Source organism: Atta colombica, unplaced genomic scaffold, assembly GCF_001594045.1.
Source record: "Atta colombica isolate Treedump-2 unplaced genomic scaffold, Acol1.0 scaffold12, whole genome shotgun sequence".
Classification (NCBI taxonomy): Eukaryota; Metazoa; Arthropoda; class Insecta; order Hymenoptera; family Formicidae; genus Atta; species Atta colombica.
Window position 1 is genome coordinate 8,244,143 of NW_017259206.1, and position 19,807 is coordinate 8,263,949.

The 19,807-nt window shown below is 31.6% G+C and overlaps 2 protein-coding genes across 7 annotated transcripts; one reads left to right on the plus strand and one right to left on the minus strand.

The window, feature by feature from the left end:
* Nucleotides 1-337: 337 nt before the first annotated feature.
* LOC108694289 lies at nucleotides 338-11,262 on the minus strand. Of its 5 annotated transcripts, XM_018203685.1 has the most exons (8): nucleotides 10,906-11,262; nucleotides 7,332-7,810; nucleotides 5,987-6,575; nucleotides 5,240-5,797; nucleotides 4,045-4,170; nucleotides 3,187-3,322; nucleotides 1,265-1,430; nucleotides 338-752 (listed from the first exon to the last, which is right to left on the minus strand). In XM_018203685.1, the coding sequence occupies exons 1-8, from the start codon at nucleotides 10,924-10,926 to the stop codon at nucleotides 659-661; spliced, it is 2,169 nt and encodes a 722-aa protein (XP_018059174.1). In that variant the 5' UTR covers nucleotides 10,927-11,262; the 3' UTR covers nucleotides 338-658. The 5 variants fall into 5 exon arrangements, with proteins under 5 accessions (XP_018059174.1, XP_018059173.1, XP_018059172.1 ...); XM_018203684.1 differs by lacking the exon at nucleotides 10,906-11,262 and having other exon boundaries at nucleotides 5,249-5,797; nucleotides 7,332-7,896; XM_018203683.1 differs by lacking the exon at nucleotides 10,906-11,262 and having other exon boundaries at nucleotides 7,332-7,896.
* A 4,327-nt stretch (nucleotides 11,263-15,589) lies between these two features.
* Nucleotides 15,590-19,745, plus strand: LOC108694297 (acylamino-acid-releasing enzyme-like). 2 transcript variants are annotated; one of them, XM_018203697.1, is made up of 14 exons: nucleotides 15,590-15,804; nucleotides 15,896-16,113; nucleotides 16,437-16,600; nucleotides 16,674-16,822; nucleotides 16,942-17,203; nucleotides 17,283-17,434; nucleotides 17,533-17,701; nucleotides 17,796-18,050; nucleotides 18,284-18,421; nucleotides 18,495-18,715; nucleotides 18,790-18,869; nucleotides 18,945-18,992; nucleotides 19,190-19,408; nucleotides 19,494-19,745. In XM_018203697.1, the coding sequence occupies exons 1-14, from the start codon at nucleotides 15,790-15,792 to the stop codon at nucleotides 19,612-19,614; spliced, it is 2,211 nt and encodes a 736-aa protein (XP_018059186.1). In that variant the 5' UTR covers nucleotides 15,590-15,789; the 3' UTR covers nucleotides 19,615-19,745. The 2 variants fall into 2 exon arrangements, with proteins under 2 accessions (XP_018059186.1, XP_018059187.1); XM_018203698.1 differs by lacking the exon at nucleotides 18,945-18,992 and having other exon boundaries at nucleotides 19,494-19,741.
* The last annotated feature ends 62 nt before the right edge of the window (nucleotides 19,746-19,807 follow it).

Here is a 19,807-nt window from a genome sequence, read left to right on the forward strand (position 1 = left end):
AAATTGTTTAATTACTTGAGTACATACGGAGTGATTCTTTTGACTTTTTTGATTGTATTAATGTAGCATATTATTTAGCACGTACTAAACTTCATCGAATTTTATTAATTAAAGTATTAATTAAATTAATGAAGATCAGATATTTCTCTCTTTCTCTTCAATACTAAATTTCTGAGTAAATACATTTCTAATGTACACTGTTAGAAATGTTTGTGAATTTATCTAATATCCTTACAATAAAAATGTAGTAAATTTACAAACCATTTGTTGTAATGTCACAATATTTGTAAATTCACAATAGAAATTTGTTGTGAATTTACAAAACTGACGTGCCGCACATGCGTATTAGAGATTTACATATACTTTATCACAAAATGTTATTGTTATTTCTCAATATAACTGTTTAAATTTACAACACATTTTTGTTGGATACAAATTTCTAATACCTTTGGACAGAAATTTCTTACAGTGTACACGCTATTATTTTTTTTTTGTACAGGATAATTCTATCTGTTTGTAATTAATACAATCGCTTTTTCAATGATAATCAACATATTTTGATGTCAAAACCAATAATAAAGTGCACGTTTCTATACTACTATAGCTACGGTCGGCAAGTACAGAATTTCTACAAACTCTATAGAACAGAAATGATGATTCACGATTTCTCCGTATGGGCGGCCGTAGTTGATGTTATAACCGAAGCGATGTCGCTGGTGGATTGACTAGTGATTGGTTCTAGTGGTGGCACGCTAAAATAAAAAGAGAATAGTATTAAAATATAATAAATAATTATTACATAATAAGATTTCTAACTTTTTTAATTTAAAATGATTCTACTATTTGAATATTTATTTGAATATTTAAAAAATTAAATTTTGAATAAAATATGTAATATTACAATCTAGCAATAATATTTTTTAATTTATATCATTACATTTTATATTATTTTTATATCTTAATTTTTATAAAAATTTATATTGTATAAAAAGTATTTCAAAACTATTGCAATTATTTTCATTCCTGAGTTTTTCGCTGAATTTTGAGTTAGTTTTTTTTAAACAAAACTAAAGTTGCATGTACTGACAATGAGATATCATACAAATAAATTAATTTCTTTATTTTCTTTTTTGTTCGAAGTTTCTTCGATTTAATTTTTTTTAAATAATTAACTTATTAATAGAATTATCGATAACATGCTCTATAACAATATCGAAATATGTGCAAATCTTCTGCATTACAAATGAAGTGATTCGTGACTTACGTAAGAGTAGTTTGGCGATTCAACACGGCAGCGGTAGGTAATGCGAGAGGCGAGTGTGCATGCCCTAATTGTGTTCCAGTTGGTGTACCTACAGGAAGACAATGTTCTTCGACCCCTCCACCACCTCCACCCCCGCTTGCGTACATATTCAACTGCAACGAGTCCACTGCAATATCAATGAAACGACAATATCGATCATAATTACTTTGCTCATCATATTTCACGTGCTCATCATGTTTTTACATTATTCTTCTTTTAACAAACGATTTTCCTATATGTATAACATATAAATTGTATTTCAAGAAGAGTGCATTATTGAAGAAGTATGCATTATTCATGATATTACTCTATGATATGTCTAAATTTTTGTATTTCTAATAATACATTTGTTTACATATCTTCACTTATTTTCGTTAATTATAAATACATATGGATACTTAAATTATAAAGATTTAATCGATCAGCTGATAGCTTCTTATCACGAATGAATATTCGAGATCTCAAATATTCATCGAATAATCCATACGATTATTAATCGACTTTAATCTTTATTTTACTTAAAAAGTACTCCAAGGTTGTAACGTGATTTTCAAGAAAGATAAGCGTATATAATTCGAATAACATTTTTTGAATTTTTCTTCGCTTTTATCTATTTTTATATCTTCAGCTTTGCAAAGCCGAAGGATTTTGACTATATGCGACAACGATTCGTTAAAAACACAATAGTTTAATTGTAAATGAAAAATATTGAAATCTCAGATGCGCAATTGTGAATTTTTTGGTTGATCGCAAGTTTTCTAGAATTTTACATGTGCACTAGTTATTTCAATTAGTTATTTCAACTAGTTATCAATTTGTTAATTTTATCATGATCTCACGTGTGAGAAAATATCGACGTATTGAAGCTATACCTTCTATAGCTATACCTTCTCTCTCACGTGCGTGTCTTTGAGTTAATCTCCCATCGATAACAAGTATGTGTTAGCCGCTATCGCAATATATCCCGAGCTTTGACCAATCCGAAGTACTATCAGTTGTTGTGTGCTCTCATCGGAGCTTCCCCGACCCTCCTTCATGTACTTACACATGTACATTGTACACGCGATCGTGTGTTTAGTCGGCCATCACGATTGTCAATGGACGTGGACGGGAATTATTGGCTGATCGTTCCATGAAGAATATTTGTACGCGGAAAAACCGATTAGTTATTATTTACACGGCGATAGCAGTGGTAAAAATAATTTTTAGCTCCAAATTTAAACTTGATAATGATAAATTGATGTTTTAAATAATAATGATAAAATGGTTTATAAAATGATATATTTTTTGCAATTATATAACTATTTAAATAAGATATTAAATAATAATTTTTATAATAGTTTTATGTCATTATATCATAATTGTTTTAAAATTATTCGCTGATTTTAAATTCTCATTACAACATCTAATTATTAATACTCTTGTAAAGATTATTAGCACCAAAAATTATTAAATTACTTATCAATTTAATAAGTGTGATATTATTACTCTGGTTCTGTGTTCATGAATGAGTTTCAAAACCGAAAAAGATTTCGGCGCGATTCGCAGAACATGTATTCAAATTCACACAGAAATATTTAAGCACTAAGATCCGCTTTGACCGAATATAGGAATTTCTCTTATTTAATTATATAATAGTTTTGTATACAAATATATATTCCTGAAAGTATCTTATTCACGCCTACCTGTAGATAGGTACACCTAATCAACTGCCTAAATAATGTTCGTGAAAATGAGAATATACAAGATATTATTGTCTACTGAAAAATTTTGACGGAGAGAAAAATGTGAAGATGATATCACGTATAATTGTTAAAATGTAAACTAATGGAAAATGTTAGTAAAAATAAACTGTATAATGGACTTGCTCACCGAAGACTCACCAAGTAGACTGGACTTGATATCGGTCTTGTGGATACCACTAGGACCGGGTAAATTTCCAGTGATGTTCGAGTGATTCTTCGGTTTCCTCTTCCGTGTCTGTATTCCTTCCTTTTTCATACTTAAAGGCCTATTCACCTGTTTGCATCAATCGGGTAATATATATGTGAAAAGTTTCTAAAAATTATTTATTTTTAATATTCTCTGACTAGCTAAAGCATAAAATGGCTCAATTAATTTTTATATTATGACTAATAAAAATGAAAAAGACTAGAGAAGGCAGTCATTGTTTCGAGGCATTAAGGTACGAACGATACAGTCATGCATTGATCTCTGTTTTAATTAAATTTGTTGATCGTTTGCACAGATTCGCGCGATAATCTGTGCTCCTCTTCAACATCGAGACGGGGTCGTCTCATGTGTGTAAAAACAATCAAGTTGTCGTTATCGCGGTTAGCAATCATAAAAAGGCTGATAACGCCCTGACCAGTTTGCAATAAGATTAATGTTAATTAAAAAAATTTCTCTACTGCTTTCTTGATGTTTTTATATCGCGCAAGAATGGAAACATTATTGTAGCAATTCTCAGAACATTACTCGGAAACACCATCGATAAGAAATAGAAATTTTACTCTTTGTATTACTTTTAATTATATTTCTAATAATGATTAAGAATTAAATAATTAAAAAGTTCATTGTGAGCTTTTTGTTACATGATTGTTACTCATATTGTCTTTTAGCTATTATTATTTGATTTTACAATATTTATAAATAAAAATAGAGTTGATTTTCTATTAAAATGAGATACGAATGAAAAGCATTTAATGTACATAATTTTATGATATGATTTCGAAACTTACGTTATGTAACTTAAAATAAAGGCCGCACGCATTGCAGACTGGCTCACCATTATTGTTTCGTCTCCAAAGGGTTGTGTTGCTTGTCCTACAATTTGCACATTGTACTCCTGTTCTTCGTACATTAGCCTGCAACATAAAAAAGCATTTCATATCAATACATAACAACACATGACAAAGTAATGTAGTGCACATAAATAAATTTATTATGTGTAAGACATTAAATTACAGAATTAAGTTATATATTTCGCGAATAATGCATTATCTTCTGTTTCTCCTTTTTCTCTCTCTCTCTCTCTCTCTCTCTCTCTCTCTCTCTCGCTCTCTCTCTTTCTCTTTTGCTTATATTTGATAATTAAAAAAAATTAAAATATATTTTGTTAGCTTAAAAGGACTCGCGAGAGAATTCGTCGCTCTCGATGACGACATAAAATGTTGCGTTACCGTCAAGAAACAGGGAGTATTTGAAGAATCAAGACAACGAAATGGGAGTGCTCAGAGCAAGAAAAATAGAGCAAACAACCGCCGACAAGTCCCGTAGTGATTATTTGCTCGAGATAACGTTCCTCTTTCCTCTGTCTTTAGTAGCGGTAGAAGGAAATGGTGAAGAGAGGCAGAGGGCGCGAGAATGTTACTTAATATCGAAGATACATACGCTTCATGGGTGAGAAATTTATCAGGGTAAATATCAGTGGCCTCATTTTAGCAGTGGTCGAACGGATTTCGGCAATTAAATATTTGAATGTGAGAGCAGCAAATAGTATTTAATCTTCCTTTCACCCTTTTCAATATGTACAATATTATTGTTCAGTAGATCAAAATGTTATATGTTAAAAATGATTAGAAAAGAGGAAGAGAAAAACAAAGATTCAGTTATAGATAATTCGAGAGTCGTTTTCAAAAAAATAACATTTAAATTCCAATTTTAATTACGCATTTTTTTATAACTTTATGAATATTTCTCAATTTCTTTACATTTTTGTAATATAGTTTTTGTAATATGGTTTCTAGTATAAGTAAATGTAATATAAATTACATTTCAATTATTGTAATTTGAATAATATAATGTACAAATTGCATTCTTCATTTAGTTATTCGAACTCTCGAAATCTATATATTGTAAAAATTAATATTTGAAAAATTAGATTACGATATACTACTATACAAGTTAGATAGACAGTAATCACATGATTCGCACAGTGTTTACCGGCGCAACCGATTGCTTCGGTTTGGTGCATCGCATAGGTGGTCTATTGACGCCATTCATCTTATTGTAGAGCCCACAAGCATTGCAAAGATAGTGACCAGTGCCATCTCTTCTCCATAATGGTGTCATGCTGGCCGCGCAATTAACACATTCTTTGGGTTCAGTTGCTATGACTCCTTCGAATCCCTCCTCAGCACCGGAAAGCGGAAGAGTCCATCCAGGAGATGGTCCATTTCCGCTCGCGGAAACGCTGTATCCACCACTACAGTTGGAATAGAGCTGCACGTTAGCAGCATCGTTGACGGAAATCGTAGTGATGCCTGGATAACTCTGGACATACTCCAAGGGGGGAGGAGTACTGCCACCTGACCAATAAGGATCACCTGAGGAAGGTTTCACGTATTGATATGATGTCGGTCCTGTGTATAGAGTCACTTGGGAATTTGGTGAACCGGGCTGTTCGTAATGTAAGGGAACCGCTCGAGTAGCGGTCAAGGATGATGCTAACGTGGGATCGCTCTTCATATATGCGCTGCCGGATGATTCTACCTATTAAATGCGAAACAAATTTTCTCGGTTTCAAAATTAAGAGGAAACTTAGCTAATAAAAATTTTTATAAATTTTAAAGTAAAAGGATGATTAAAATACATAAAAGTAACAATTTAAAATAAAATAATTGAAATATATAATATATATAAAATATATTATTATTCAAATAACTAACCGCGTTTTCTCACCTCGGTAACTCTTGAGCCAAGTTGCGCTGCTGGTGGATATGCCAAGATTACAGGTTCTCCTGGCTTGGTGTAACTATACGTTGGCGTCTGTTGAAAAGTTTCGCCAACAGATAAATACTGTGTGTATTGAACGGGTTGTGTGGGTGGAATAGCGACTGTTTCCAGCGTGGTGTACGTATTAGAAGCTTTGATGGTTTCCGCAGCAGCCGCAGCTTCGGCATCGTACTTAACAACACCATCGGCATAACTCGTTGCTACGAGCTGTTGCTGACCTGCACGTATACCATCGATTGGGGGTGAATATGGTGCGGGTGATCCAAGATGGACTGTAGATCCTGATTGCGTAACAATCGAGGCGTCATAGTCTTCCGTCGTAGTCAGAACTGGTGATGTTTGATATCTTCCTCCGTTTGGTCCAGAGGCTTGATGATTTTCGGGAGGACTGAATCTTTGGTGCCCTGCTTGCTGAGTTCGTCGATGGTCCGGTACTTGTACGGTGATCACGTGGTTCTCTCTTCGGACTTCATGTCCGTCGGAGTAAGCATATATTCGATCTACTTCCAGTCTTTCTGGCGCAGGCGTTTCGTATCTTCATGCGAAGAAGTAATAGAATAGAATTTTATTCACTTCAGCATATTTACAAGTCAAGAAGAGGACTTGGTTTACAATTTTTCCTTAACTCATTTATCTATTCATACTTTTTGCCTCGTTTATCCTTCCTATTTCCTATAACTCTATTTGTCCTACATTATTTAACTATTTTTTGAAATCTTATCCTTACTCACAGCCTTATTACACAATCTTTGTTTATTTCCTATCTTTCTTCTTTTACTATCTTAATTACGTTTTTTAATTCACTCATCTTTACTTACATTATCTTAACTTACTAATCTCGACATATACATTACTTCCCTTCTATTTTGCTTAAGCCTAAACTTCTAATCATTCTTTTCCTCGACATTTTTTTTCTAATATTACTATTCCTTAACTTTTATCTTTCTTCTCCTTTCTTCTTTTTTTTTCTAATTTTTCCTTCTTTCTAATTTTTAAAATCTCTTTAACACTTTTCCTTTTATTTTGCCTACATTTTCTCCCCATAATTTCCTTAATATCCCATCTTTATTTACTCCTAACTCTTCAAATCTTCCGCTCATCTCTTTACATTCTTTCACATGCTGCTCTATATTATCTATTGTCTGTGTCACAAAAAACATACTTTTCCTCTTTTTTTCTTAGCCAATATTTATTTTTTTCCTCTAAATTTCATTCAGCAAAGAAGTAATATTTATCTATAAGTATTTTCTCAATCAGTTTTTAAGTTTATCACTCTTTCTACTATTCTTACCTGGGTGGTTCTTTAACCGTAAGTGTGATGGTAGCATCGGAGGCTTCAGAAACTTCAACTTGAACTTCCTGTCCGCTGCTAGTAGCATAAACGACACGTTGCTGATCCGTCGGTCGTTGCTGGTTCTCAGTGCTCGTATGGGAAATCTGCACGTAACGCTGCTGCGTTTGTTGCTGCTCCTCTTGGAAATTACGCTGTTGGGCTTGTTCATGTTGTTCATTTCTGTGTTGAAGTCCCTGATGAAGACTCCCACTAACCGAATTCGAATCTGGAGATTCCGGATCAACTTCGGCAATTCCCTCAGTTATATGACCAGCGGTCGTAATCGTCCTCACATGTCTTCTAGTCGTTATTACGCTTTGAGGACTTCTAATTGTTTGGTCTTCATTTCCAGAAACTTGTGATGAATTATCATCCGCACGATGATTATCCCATTCCATCTTGATCTCTTGCTTTACCAATGTTTCTTTCATTACGTCCTGAATAAAACGCAAGTTCCACTTTAGGAACAACATATATAATTGAATATTTAATTCCATGTATGTCCAAACACATTTTAATCGCATCAGCGATTTCATCGGCATTTCCGATGAGATGTCTTTATTTTTCATTTCATTAAATCTCTCTCTCTCTCTCTCTCTCTCTCTCTCTCTCTCTCTCTCTCTTCGTGGGAAAAATATTACAATTCTATTGTTATCCTTCGTACTAGGAATAATTAAAAAATATCTTATTTTTAATAAACATATTACATTATTTATTACGAATATAATTTATCGAAAAGATAAATGCAAGAATCATTTTCCTAACTTTTTTTGAGTAATGTAATATAAATGTTAATGTCAGACTACGGCCACGTGCGAAAACTCGCGCGCAAAGAATAATGTTATCGTCGTGATAACAAAACGGTACAAGTAAAGTCATATGTTGGATTTTTAACCGGATAACAAATGAGATCGATGTCTAGGTCGGCAATTCCGCAGAAACTTTTACTCTCATCGATAACTACTTTCATTCTAGAGGAAATATATACGTTGTAAATGACTTGCTATTAATTAATTATTAAAGGAATCGCTGATATTTAATATATTCTATATTTTTTGATCTTGTAAAAATCAAATTTATTTTTTTAAGAGAAAGAAAAATTTTAGGTAATGGATGATAATTACAAAGTACAACAAAAATCGATTTTTTTCTTGCCATGAAAAAATCAAAGAGATTCTGAAAGAATCCGTTAGAAAAGCCCATGTCTCGATACTGATTTATTTCGACATTGTCGCGACAAACAAAGTGACGTAAATAAGCAGCAATCACTCCAGCTCATTCCCTGTTCTTGCTCAGTTGGTATAATCGCGATCGTGGATTTAGTTGATGAAATTTCAAATTGTTTAAAACGAAATTGTTTAAAACGAAGTGAAAGAAATATTAAAATAAACAATAATGCAGTATCCAAATCGAAATAATTATTGTTATATGTGTGGTTTATTTGCATCTCCATATGCGAAATATAACAAAAAATATTGTGACAGCAATTTGAAGCCCACTTTCATGTGATGTATATATCGAATTTGTAGTAAGTGCCAGAAATTATGTGCGATTATTGTTATCATTGTTTGCTCGGATGGGAAAATAAATCCCATAAAATTAAATTTATTGCATCGACAATTTGGCTACGACGTACCGAACACACATCTGAATTATGCTATTTTTGCGCAACAAAATTGAAAATTTTTGCGCAACAAAATTGAAAGTTTCTGATACAGTATTCATGAAAAAATTAATTACGCCGACGTAGAATCCATAATTCCAGCATGAGTACGTTCTGCAGAACATCCGATTGTGCCTACAGAAAACATACCGGAGGAAAAACAATCAAAATCATCACTTTCTACTTCAAGTAACATATTTTCTGAGCTCGAATCCGAATTTGTTTCAACAGTGAAGAGAATTGGGCTATAAAGTGCCGCATTTTGTGACGCCAATTTATCAAAAGGTGCAGCAGAAATAGTTGCATCGCGTCTGAAGCAATGGAATGTAATTGTTAATGAAAATAACGAGACTTCGTAACGCAACATCATTAAATTCGACAAATATTTCGACACGAAGATTCTGAAAAGAACTTGGCCTATTGTAATGATATTGATGCATTGTTCAGAGAAAGAGAGAGAGAGAGAGAGAGAGAGAGAGTTCTGAGAGAAAATTCTTAGTTTTTTTTTTATATTCGGACTCATCGCATAATTTCACATGTAAAAACGTCAATTATTTTAAAAAATTATTATATAATATAATTATTATATAATTTAAAACAATTGTAAAAAGCCAATATAAAGCAAATACGATAAATGACTGCATAAAAAACGTTAACGATTTGATCTGGTAAAACGCCGAGACATGAATCTCTCTGATTTTTTCGCGAGGGAATGTGTGTTATACTGTGTTATAATGCAAGCAAGTTTAATATGTTGTTATACATCATGGATGTTTAATAAGTATTTGGCAATAATATATAAAATTAATTAAAAATCTATATGAAAGAGAGAGGGAGAGAGAGAGAGAGAGAGAGAGAGAGAGAGAGAGAAAATTAACATTGATTGATTATATCTTTAAATAAATTTTTACTAAATCAAATAATAATCTGTTCGTCAAAAGATAATCAATCAATAGGATGAAGGCTAACGGTCCTGCGAATCCTATTAGTCATTCTTTCAGGGGAATCCTCGAGGCACGCGACACGGAATTGTTTCAACTCAGGTAAGAATACATGGGTCAACAAGTTTAGTGAAGAGGGTGGAGGAGAGGGAAAGGACCGGGGACACACCTCGTCCGTCTCGGGAAAAAATGCGAGAGGCACTGTTTGTCCTGCGTCATACTTCCGTTCAGCAATGTCAAGTTTCGACTTCCGGCGAGAGCACGCGATGGCTCTCTTTGGCAAAGACCTCCGCAACTTCCGCTATATCTCGTCGGCGATGATCTCGTAATCTGTACTTCGATGTCGCGAACGTTAAATCGAATCGTAATGCGACGATGATGATGATAGCAGTGAATTGAATAAAAAAAGTTTATTATAACAAATTTAAATAAAATAATTGGAGAAATTGTTTATCATGCGATGACAATTTCATTTTTATTATAATTGAAATTAATAAACATTTCTCTTCAATCTTTAATAAAACATTGAATGTTGAAGAAAATACAGTGGCATGTGGAACCGTATTATTTTAAAGATTAAAGATGTCATGAAAATACCTAATGATTTATTAAGAGATGTATTTTCGTAATTAATCGAAAAATTATTTTAGATTTCAATCTCAGTAAAACGGAGTCTCTCGTAAATTTATTTTATAACGAATAAACTTTTAAATAATGTTTTGAATAACTCCCAGCATTGTTAATATATTTGTTAACGTCAATGTCTAATTTAATGATACAAATATATATTGTGCGTAGTTTTATTTTAAAAAATCTTAAAAATTTTTAATTTCTTTAATTATGACATTGAATCATTCAATACTCTATATTTTTCTATGTCTTCCGGATTTCATTTGTGAGTTGTGTCAAAGTAATCACTCCTTAGTACCTCATTCGCTGTATGTCGCATTTGATCTTTATGTCGGATTTTTTTCTGTTGTCGCAATCTGCAATCTGTGCGTCTCCGACGCACTGACAAATACACTGTGGTCTCGGAGACTGATACACTTGAATAGATAGCACTAAACAGACAGTACACTCGGAAATATTTGCGGGATCAATGATGAGAATGTTCGGAAGAAAGAGAGAGAGAGAGAGAGAGAGAGAGAGAGAGAGAGAGAGACGCTTCACCGACGGGAAGCGCTTTGCAACTGACGATGGCAAGAGAGATGATTCGCCTTGGTGTCCCACAAAGAGACGGAAGGAAAGAGGTGGAATTGTAGCTACGTCGGTAAGTTTTCTACTGCTTGACTTCAGACGAGGCAATGCATTCTTCTTGTCATTGCATTCATCAACGAGCGGTGAGCAGAAAATGTGTATGTATATATGTATGTATGTATGAGAAAGAGAGAGAAGGAAAGAGATGGAATGAGAAAGAAAGAGAAGAAAGCTGTATGGAGAACAATTTAGATGGACACCAACACCAGCGGGAGCGACCGATTGGGCGGACCCTCGCGTCTCATTGGTCAGTCGATTGCGAGATTCTCTGCGGCTATTCTCACATGCTGTTATTGCCGCAAGAATCGATCATGCTTCTCGTCTTTCGAGCAAAAATCTGGTATAAGATTTTCTACATTTTATTTACACCTGCAATTCAGTTCAGTTTTGACTTTTCTTTTCTGCCGATATTACATTTATCTATCTTTAAATGTAACAAAGGTGTATCTAAAAATGAACGAATTTATTCTTTCAATAACGAAATTAAAAATCTTCCCATTACTAATAGTTTACATAAAATACCACAAACTTAAAACATTGTTTTCCTAGAATAATATTTTTGATATTTTTGATATTTTCTGTTTTTATAGTTCGGTAAATATTCTTTACGCAACCGTTCGTTATATAGATTTCGATAAATATGATGGTAAAACCCAACGAGGCCGTACGTTCATTCTGTCCAGCCGGATTGGATGAATTATACACAGTATGGTCCGGGGAGAAAAAGGTCGCAGAGGGAGTTCGTTTGTTTGCTCACTGATAAATGCGATGAAGCGACGACAAGAGATAGCGAGGGACGGTGAGGGAAACATGTCCACGAGATCTTGTCGTCATCGTCGGCCATCGTTGCTAATGCCTTGCATCGCCATTTTGTAGCGGCAATAGCTTAACCGTAGGGGGATGATGATTCATCCGTATACACTGACTAGTTGGAAAAAGGGATCATTACGACAGATTTGTAATATTATCTCGTTTTAATAGAACAAAAGATAGGAATGGAAAATATTTATTTCGGAATTATAAAATTTACCGTTTAATAATACAGATTACGTTAAGGTTTGTCTCTAATTTTTAATAAGTACATTCCAGTGAGATTCACGTATACCTATATATCAATTAGATACGCAAATTGTCCGAAACTCAATAAATTATTCTTTTATATATCTTTCTTTATATATTCTTTTATGTATCTATGGATTTTTTTAGGTAATTTGTGAAATTGCCTAACTTGTCAAAAATTTGTGATAAATTTCTAATGTTGGACATTTTTTTGTAACTAATTTTAAAGTGAATTTTTATAGGATATACACGATAAATCAATATTTTAAAATAATCAGAAATAAAAAGAACATATGCATATTTCTGGAGATTTTTATTGTAAAAAACAAAAAAATTTCTTACAAAAAATTATTAAACTTCCATAAGCTTTTCCAGATCGTTGAATCAAGTGAGACCCATCCCCTGACCATCTCATTCTTTTGCATTTTTTCTTCTCTGGAAGTATAGAAGTACACTAAGTATCGAACACGAAATATTTTATTTACAACCACCATTGAACAAAGAATAACATACTTTAATGCACTTAACGTGGAAAATGGAATATTTGTCCGATATTTTTTGTGCCACAAAGGTGCTTATGTGAAAATTTGGTCATTTTTTGTAAAAGAATTTTTTAGATCTTTTTTACAATAAAAGTATTCAGAAATATGTATCTGTGATCATTTTTATTTTTTGTTATTTCTAAATTCATAAAGAGATATTATTCATATTGAGATATTATTCATCGTATACCCTATAATAATATAATAAGGTATAAACAGAAAAAAAATTTTCAGGTCGTTTTTTTATTATATTAGGTGTAATAAAAAGAAATCCATTATTTTTCCATTAGATGACATGCAAAAATAATGGATTTCTTTTTACTACACCTAATAATATGTATCAGTAGGTTATAATGTATCTAACGTCAGAATAACTTTACAAGAATACATACGGAATAACAAAGTATTTATTTCTTGCGATTCAAAGTAAAAGACATTGCTAAAACGAATTGCTAAAACGAATTGCTAAAAAACAATTGTTAATAAAATATTTATTTTGTAACTTATATTGAAAATTTTCTTCATTGAGCTAGAAATATATATCCTTTTCTTAGAAATTTTAAAATTTATTTGTATAATTCACGTACAAGAAGAATTTTCTAAAAAAGATGTAAATTTCTTCAGCATTTCTGTTAAATGCTCCAATTTATTGTATTAAAATAATATGAGAAATTATCTAAAAAATTATAAAATTATTCTAAAATTTACAGAAAAATTTTGAAAAATTATGTGAAAAATTCTGAGAAAAATTAAAGTACAGAAAGAAGTTAATTATACTTTAATATATTAATTAATTAATCATTAACATTATATTTGAATTTAATAAATAAAAAATATGCATATAAGCGATCGCAACTAGAAACTTACTCAAGAACAAAGTTATCATGATGACAAAATGATATCAAAATGACTCCAAAATGTTTAAATCATTAAAAAATCATTTTTTAATCATTTCCGATTCTTCGATTTTAATCTCATTTTAATGTTATCGTGATTTGTTGTTTTGCTTGAATTATTTATCAGTGCTATCTAATATAACAACAAATTGTTTAGATACAAAGATGAAACAATTTACATAACAATTCACTTATGTATTGTACGTAAATATAAATTATTAGATTTTATATGTGAGGACCACTGTAGATATAATCTATAATATTCGCAATGTGAATATTTGGGGCAGTTATATTTTAATAGAATGATTTTTAAAAAACTCAAAAACTGGAAGATGAAAGTATTGGGTTGTCCGGAAAATTCGTGCCGATGTTGAAGGAAAATTGAAACGCAGAAGATTTAAATTTTAATATACATTTATTAAATTATATAGGTTAGTCGGCACGAACTTTCCGGACAATCCAATAAATAAAATTGAATTTTTTAATGTAACTTTATGTATAAATTAATTCAGGAATTAATATTTTTGGAAATTTTTTTTATAGTGATATCGAATAAATATTGAATTAATCTTCTTGAATTACAACGTTGGCAGGACATTACATTAAATGTTTTTATCATATTTGTGTAATATTTTATTATGTTTCAACATTTCTGAAGAGAAAATGCAGATCTTCGAGCAGAGCTCTCCCATTCTTCTATATTATTGCGTCTTTTCTAATAGACTGATTTTCAAAAAGAATGTTTGTTGTATTCCTCGTTCTGTTTGTATCGACTTGCGAACGAATCCGGTCAAATATTGATAGTCTATTTGATAGTCTACACTTAGGAAGTCACGGAATTTTATCATACTTAAGAAAAGAGACGAAAAAAAGTTTTAAATTGAATTTTAAAAAAATATGTATGCAAAATGGATAATTTTTTAATTTTTAAATTTTTAAATAAGCAACTATGCGTTTTCTTTATTAACTGATTTATCTCATTATTTCGTTTATAAAAGTATTAAGATACAATTATCAAAAAGTCAATAATTTACGAATTATTTTTATTTTAACTTTTTATGTGCCAGAATAAAGTGCAATGTAAAATATCTCGTAAACAATGTTTTTTAATATTACTATCTTAATTAATACTTTTATATGCAGAATAATTAAGAGCATCATATTGTGTAAAAAAATCATACAATTTCATTTAAAAAAGGTGACTTTCATATCTTTTTGATGCCTCCATCTAAAAAAAACAACATGAAAAATATCTTCCTCGAAATCGTTCCACTTTAATTTGAAACATTTTTTTATATCATCAAAAATAAGTGAAATATTTCAGATGGTAGACTTAATTGAATCCTATATATTTTGTATAAATTTTATTTCTTTTAAATTTTCTTTCTTCTAAATGTTTTTTAAATTATACACAATCGATATCAATCAATACGCAAAATTATAAACAGAATTCTGTTTCGAATTTGCGCGAATATAAATCGTTTAAAATAGACTTAATAAATGAATAATCTTTTGTGATACATACATATGTATCATACACATACATGACATCGATAATCGAGTAATGTTAGTGTGATCAAATGTAATTGAATTTGAATGTGTGTTCATGGCGTTCATACTTTCTTCCATCAGTTCCACCATGATCGTGTCGAGTCGAATTCCATTTGTACTTATAACCTCATTTTGGATGAAATGCTATAGACAATAAATGTACATATTCAGTAATGATTCGATACTTCATTGCTTTTTATAATATTTAATATACAATATTTAATATACATTGTAATGCAATTGTATTATTCTTAATTCTTTTTATATAGTACTTCATTCATTGTTATTTATAAAATTACAAAAAAACGGTAATTACAGTATGTCTCATGTTTGACAACGTTTATCTAAAACCGTTATCTACGCTTATCAAGTATAAACATAGAAGGAGCACAAGTATAAATATAGAATTTAGAATTGCTAACTGTACTGTGTATTTGGCGTTCGTACTGTGTGATTACATTTATATTGAAAAAACAGAGAAGAGATTGGAATTAACCAAAGAAAATCATGGCATTGGGACAGGTATGCAGTGATTATCAATATCTTTTGCAATCATTTTTTTTCATCGAGCAATTATGCAAAGTGATGGGCATAGAGAATACTTTTTTTACAGGTAAAAGAATTGACAAATCTGTACAAATCATTAGCTGTATATCCATCCTTAAGCAGTGCACAGATTTTGAGTACTCCAAGTGGTAGATTATCCATACAAGGCTCATGGACTCAGAGGAATCTGGAAAGAAAGACAGATCAACGCTTCTTACAAAATTATGATTTGAACTCAGACTTGACACCAATTTCTATTGGATTTCCAATTGATATTACTACAGAGTACGTAATATATATTTTTTTATAGTATAGACAATGCATATTTATATAGAGGGAGATTTCCTTATGGAAGGAAGAGACTTCCATATGGAACTTTCCATATCCAGAAGTCTTGTGGGTGTTGAATTCCACATCCAGAATTCGGGATATTAAAAAAAAGATATGTTAATTTTTAACAAATTTTAAAAAATTTTGAGTTATTTTGAAATTCCCCTCTCCCTCCTCTCCCTAATTTGGATGAGATACTCCATACCCAGAAAAGTCTCTATTCCTGCATATTTAATATGAATATTGTCTGTATTTAAATGTATGTCTGTTTCGGACAGGTTAATGTCAACTCTGACGAAGAATGAAGAACGTAGAGCTGTGTTGCGACAAGCTACAATTGATAATTCTACAAAGCAGTTTCTCGAAATTTGGGACAAACAACATTTTGTGAAGAATTATGATCTGTCTGCTCTAGATGTTCATGGCGATGTTTACACAGATAGTATATAAGTTTCCATCTTTTATCTCGAACTTTTAATTTTTTTAATGTACATTAACTGTATGCTTTTTTGTAGCTGAATTTCGTTCGTTTGAATGGTCTCCGGATAATACCAAAGTTCTGTATATAGTTGAAAAGAAGCTTCCTAAATCAGAACCGTTTTATAAGCAAAAATCATTGGATAAAAAAGATAAGGAAAAGAAAGAAGATGATGAAGTAACGGTGGTAAGAGATTTATTCCTTATTTCTTTAAATAATTATAGAGTTCTATTTGTGTGTGTGTGTGTGTGTGTGTGTGTGTATATATATATATATTTTGTCTTATTTAATTTTCTTGATGCCAGGGTAACGAATATATATACAAACCACACTGGGGAGAGCAATTAGTAGGTAAACATAAATCTGTTGTTGCTGTCCTTGATACGACGGTGGATACTATTACGATTTTATCTGGAATACCAGATGAACTTTCTCCCGGTCAAGTGATTTGGACGAAAGATCAGGATGTAATCGGTGTTGCTTGGAAGCATGAGCCACTACACTTAGGCCTTACTGCGTGCACCAATAGATATTCTTGGGTATTTTTATTGAAAAACGGAGAATATCGTAAGCAGCATTTAAATAATTAATATATATAATAGCAGATATGAAATAACAGAAAAGAAATGAACTTATTGTGTAACAGGGCAATTGTCCGATGAAGGATGTGCTGTGCATAGTCCTAGAATCAGTCCTGATGGAAATTATCTCGTGTGGTTGCAGAGAGAAGCAGGTGCTGTCCCACATCATAATGCGCAAAAACTTATGTTGCGAGATTTGAGAGTGGAGGAAGATAATGTAATGTATTAAAAATTAGATTAATTATAAACGAAAAATTATATTAAGGAAAATATGTTTAGTATTTTGAGTTTTAACTTACTTTGTTTTACATCTAGAATATCGAGATCGTGGAAGAAGTGCGAATGAGTAAAACCATCAATTCTAACAAACAGTTTTACGGGATATATGGTCGTTTACCTCGTCGTTGTTGGAGTGACGATTCTCAATATTTATTTTTCAGTACAGCTCAAAAAAACAATCTTGTCTCATATATTGTGAACATAAGTAAGATACTATAGTTTTGTTGAACTGTTGTTAAACTGATTTAATGCGTTAATATTTTCTTGCCACTTAAAAGAATAATGAATTGTCTTTGCAGAAACGAAAGATGTTATTGAGATAAAAAATGATAAAAGTAGTCTTAGTATATTGGATGTAAAGGGGGATGTGATTGCGTTTTTGAGTACTTCTTTAACGCAACCTTCTAGTCTTATGGTAGGCCGTTTTCAGAATAAAGTAGCAAATAGCGGCGATATCTCCAGAATTGCGATTACAGCTCCAATGAAAATTCATGGTTTCGAAGAAATTATATATGAACAAAATGAATACAGTTATGATAACGATGACAGCATAAGTAAGTGGATCGTTTGCACAATTTCTCTTGATACTGCAAATATAATTAACTTAGGACAGCATATATTTTTGTTAAATTCAATCATAGAATCCATCTATGAGTCTCTAAAGGAAGTTTAAATCTTAACTCATGGATGGATATCACGATTAAATTTACATGTCTCAAGTTACCACTGTTCCAAGTCATCTATATTTACGATATAGCTAGTTGAATGTTGCTTCTCCACTTTTCAGAGCAATTCAATTATATCTATTTCGGTCCAAAAAGTGGTAAAGATCAATCGATACCTTTTGTCGTTATACCACATGGAGGACCTCATAGCAATTTTGTTAACATATTTTCTTTAGAATGTTCTTTCTTGGCATTAGCAGGTAAAAAATAAATCATATCTTTCTCTTTACATAGTATTTAAGTTTTTTACTATATTAATTCCGCATAATTCAGGTTTTGCGATAGTGCAAGTAAATTATCGTGGTTCTACGGGAATGGGCAGTGCGACGGTGGAATATCTTCCAGGAAAAGTTGGAAACGTTGATGTAAAGGACTGTATAACTGCTACGAAGGAAGCTATCAAGAAATATCCCTGGCTCGATTCAAAACGCATATGTCTTTGTGGTGGATCTCATGGTGGATTCTTAGTAGCACATTTGAGTGGACAAGCTCCTGTAAGTGTCAAACAATATATTTATACAATAATATATTAATTGGAATATCCACTTAAAAACTATTTTTATTTTAGGATCTATTCAAAGCAGTAATTGCAAAAAATCCGGTAATTGATATCTCCATCATGTTCGGTGTATCCGACATCCCAGACTGGTAAAGAAATACTTAATACCTAATAACGATATTCCTCACGTCCTAATTATTCAATATCCCATATTTGTATTTCAGTCGCAATGCTCTGACTAAGGAAGAGATAATAGCGTATCTTCATAATATGTAAGCTTAATTATTTCAGATGTATCAATAGTCGCGACTAGTCTAAGCTTGACTGAAATACATAATCTTCTTTTTGTTTATATATATGTGAATTATTTGTGACATTTGTGGTTTACATGGTTTGCCTGGCAAACATGTTTGTATTCGCATCAAATTTTTTTTATTTATACTAATATGATTTAATTTTTTCATTACAGGTGCGTTTTGGAGGGAGGTCTTCTTTGCAACATTGTTACCGGTCCATGGCCCGATAACATTGACATGTTCATGAAAATGAAGAAGTGCTCACCCATCATGTATGTCGATAAAGTTAAAGCACCGACTTTGGTTTGCATTGGAACGAAAGATTTGCGAGTACCACCCTCTCAAGGAACGATGTGGTATAATCGTCTCAAATCTAACAAGGTGAAAACTAAGTAAGTTGACATTTATGTTTGCATGCAAAAATGCAGAAATGCAAAAAATATAAAAACCTTGTTATTAATTGATTTGACATTACAGGATGCTCGTGTATGATGACAATCATCAGTTATCAACTGGATCAGCTGAAATAGATCACATCATCAACGATTGTCTGTGGTTATTAGAGCATACATCTAAAGAATCCGAAGACACAAAATAATTCAGAACGTTCGATTATGTGTATATATATACATAGATTTTTATTATCACAAAATGAATATTTACACAATTTTATTACATTTTATAGACTTATGTAACATTTACTCCAAAAATATATACGCACACATCTAAGATTTGTATACATTCTATAAAATTTGTATGTTTATATACGTATAAAAATTATTTTTATATAT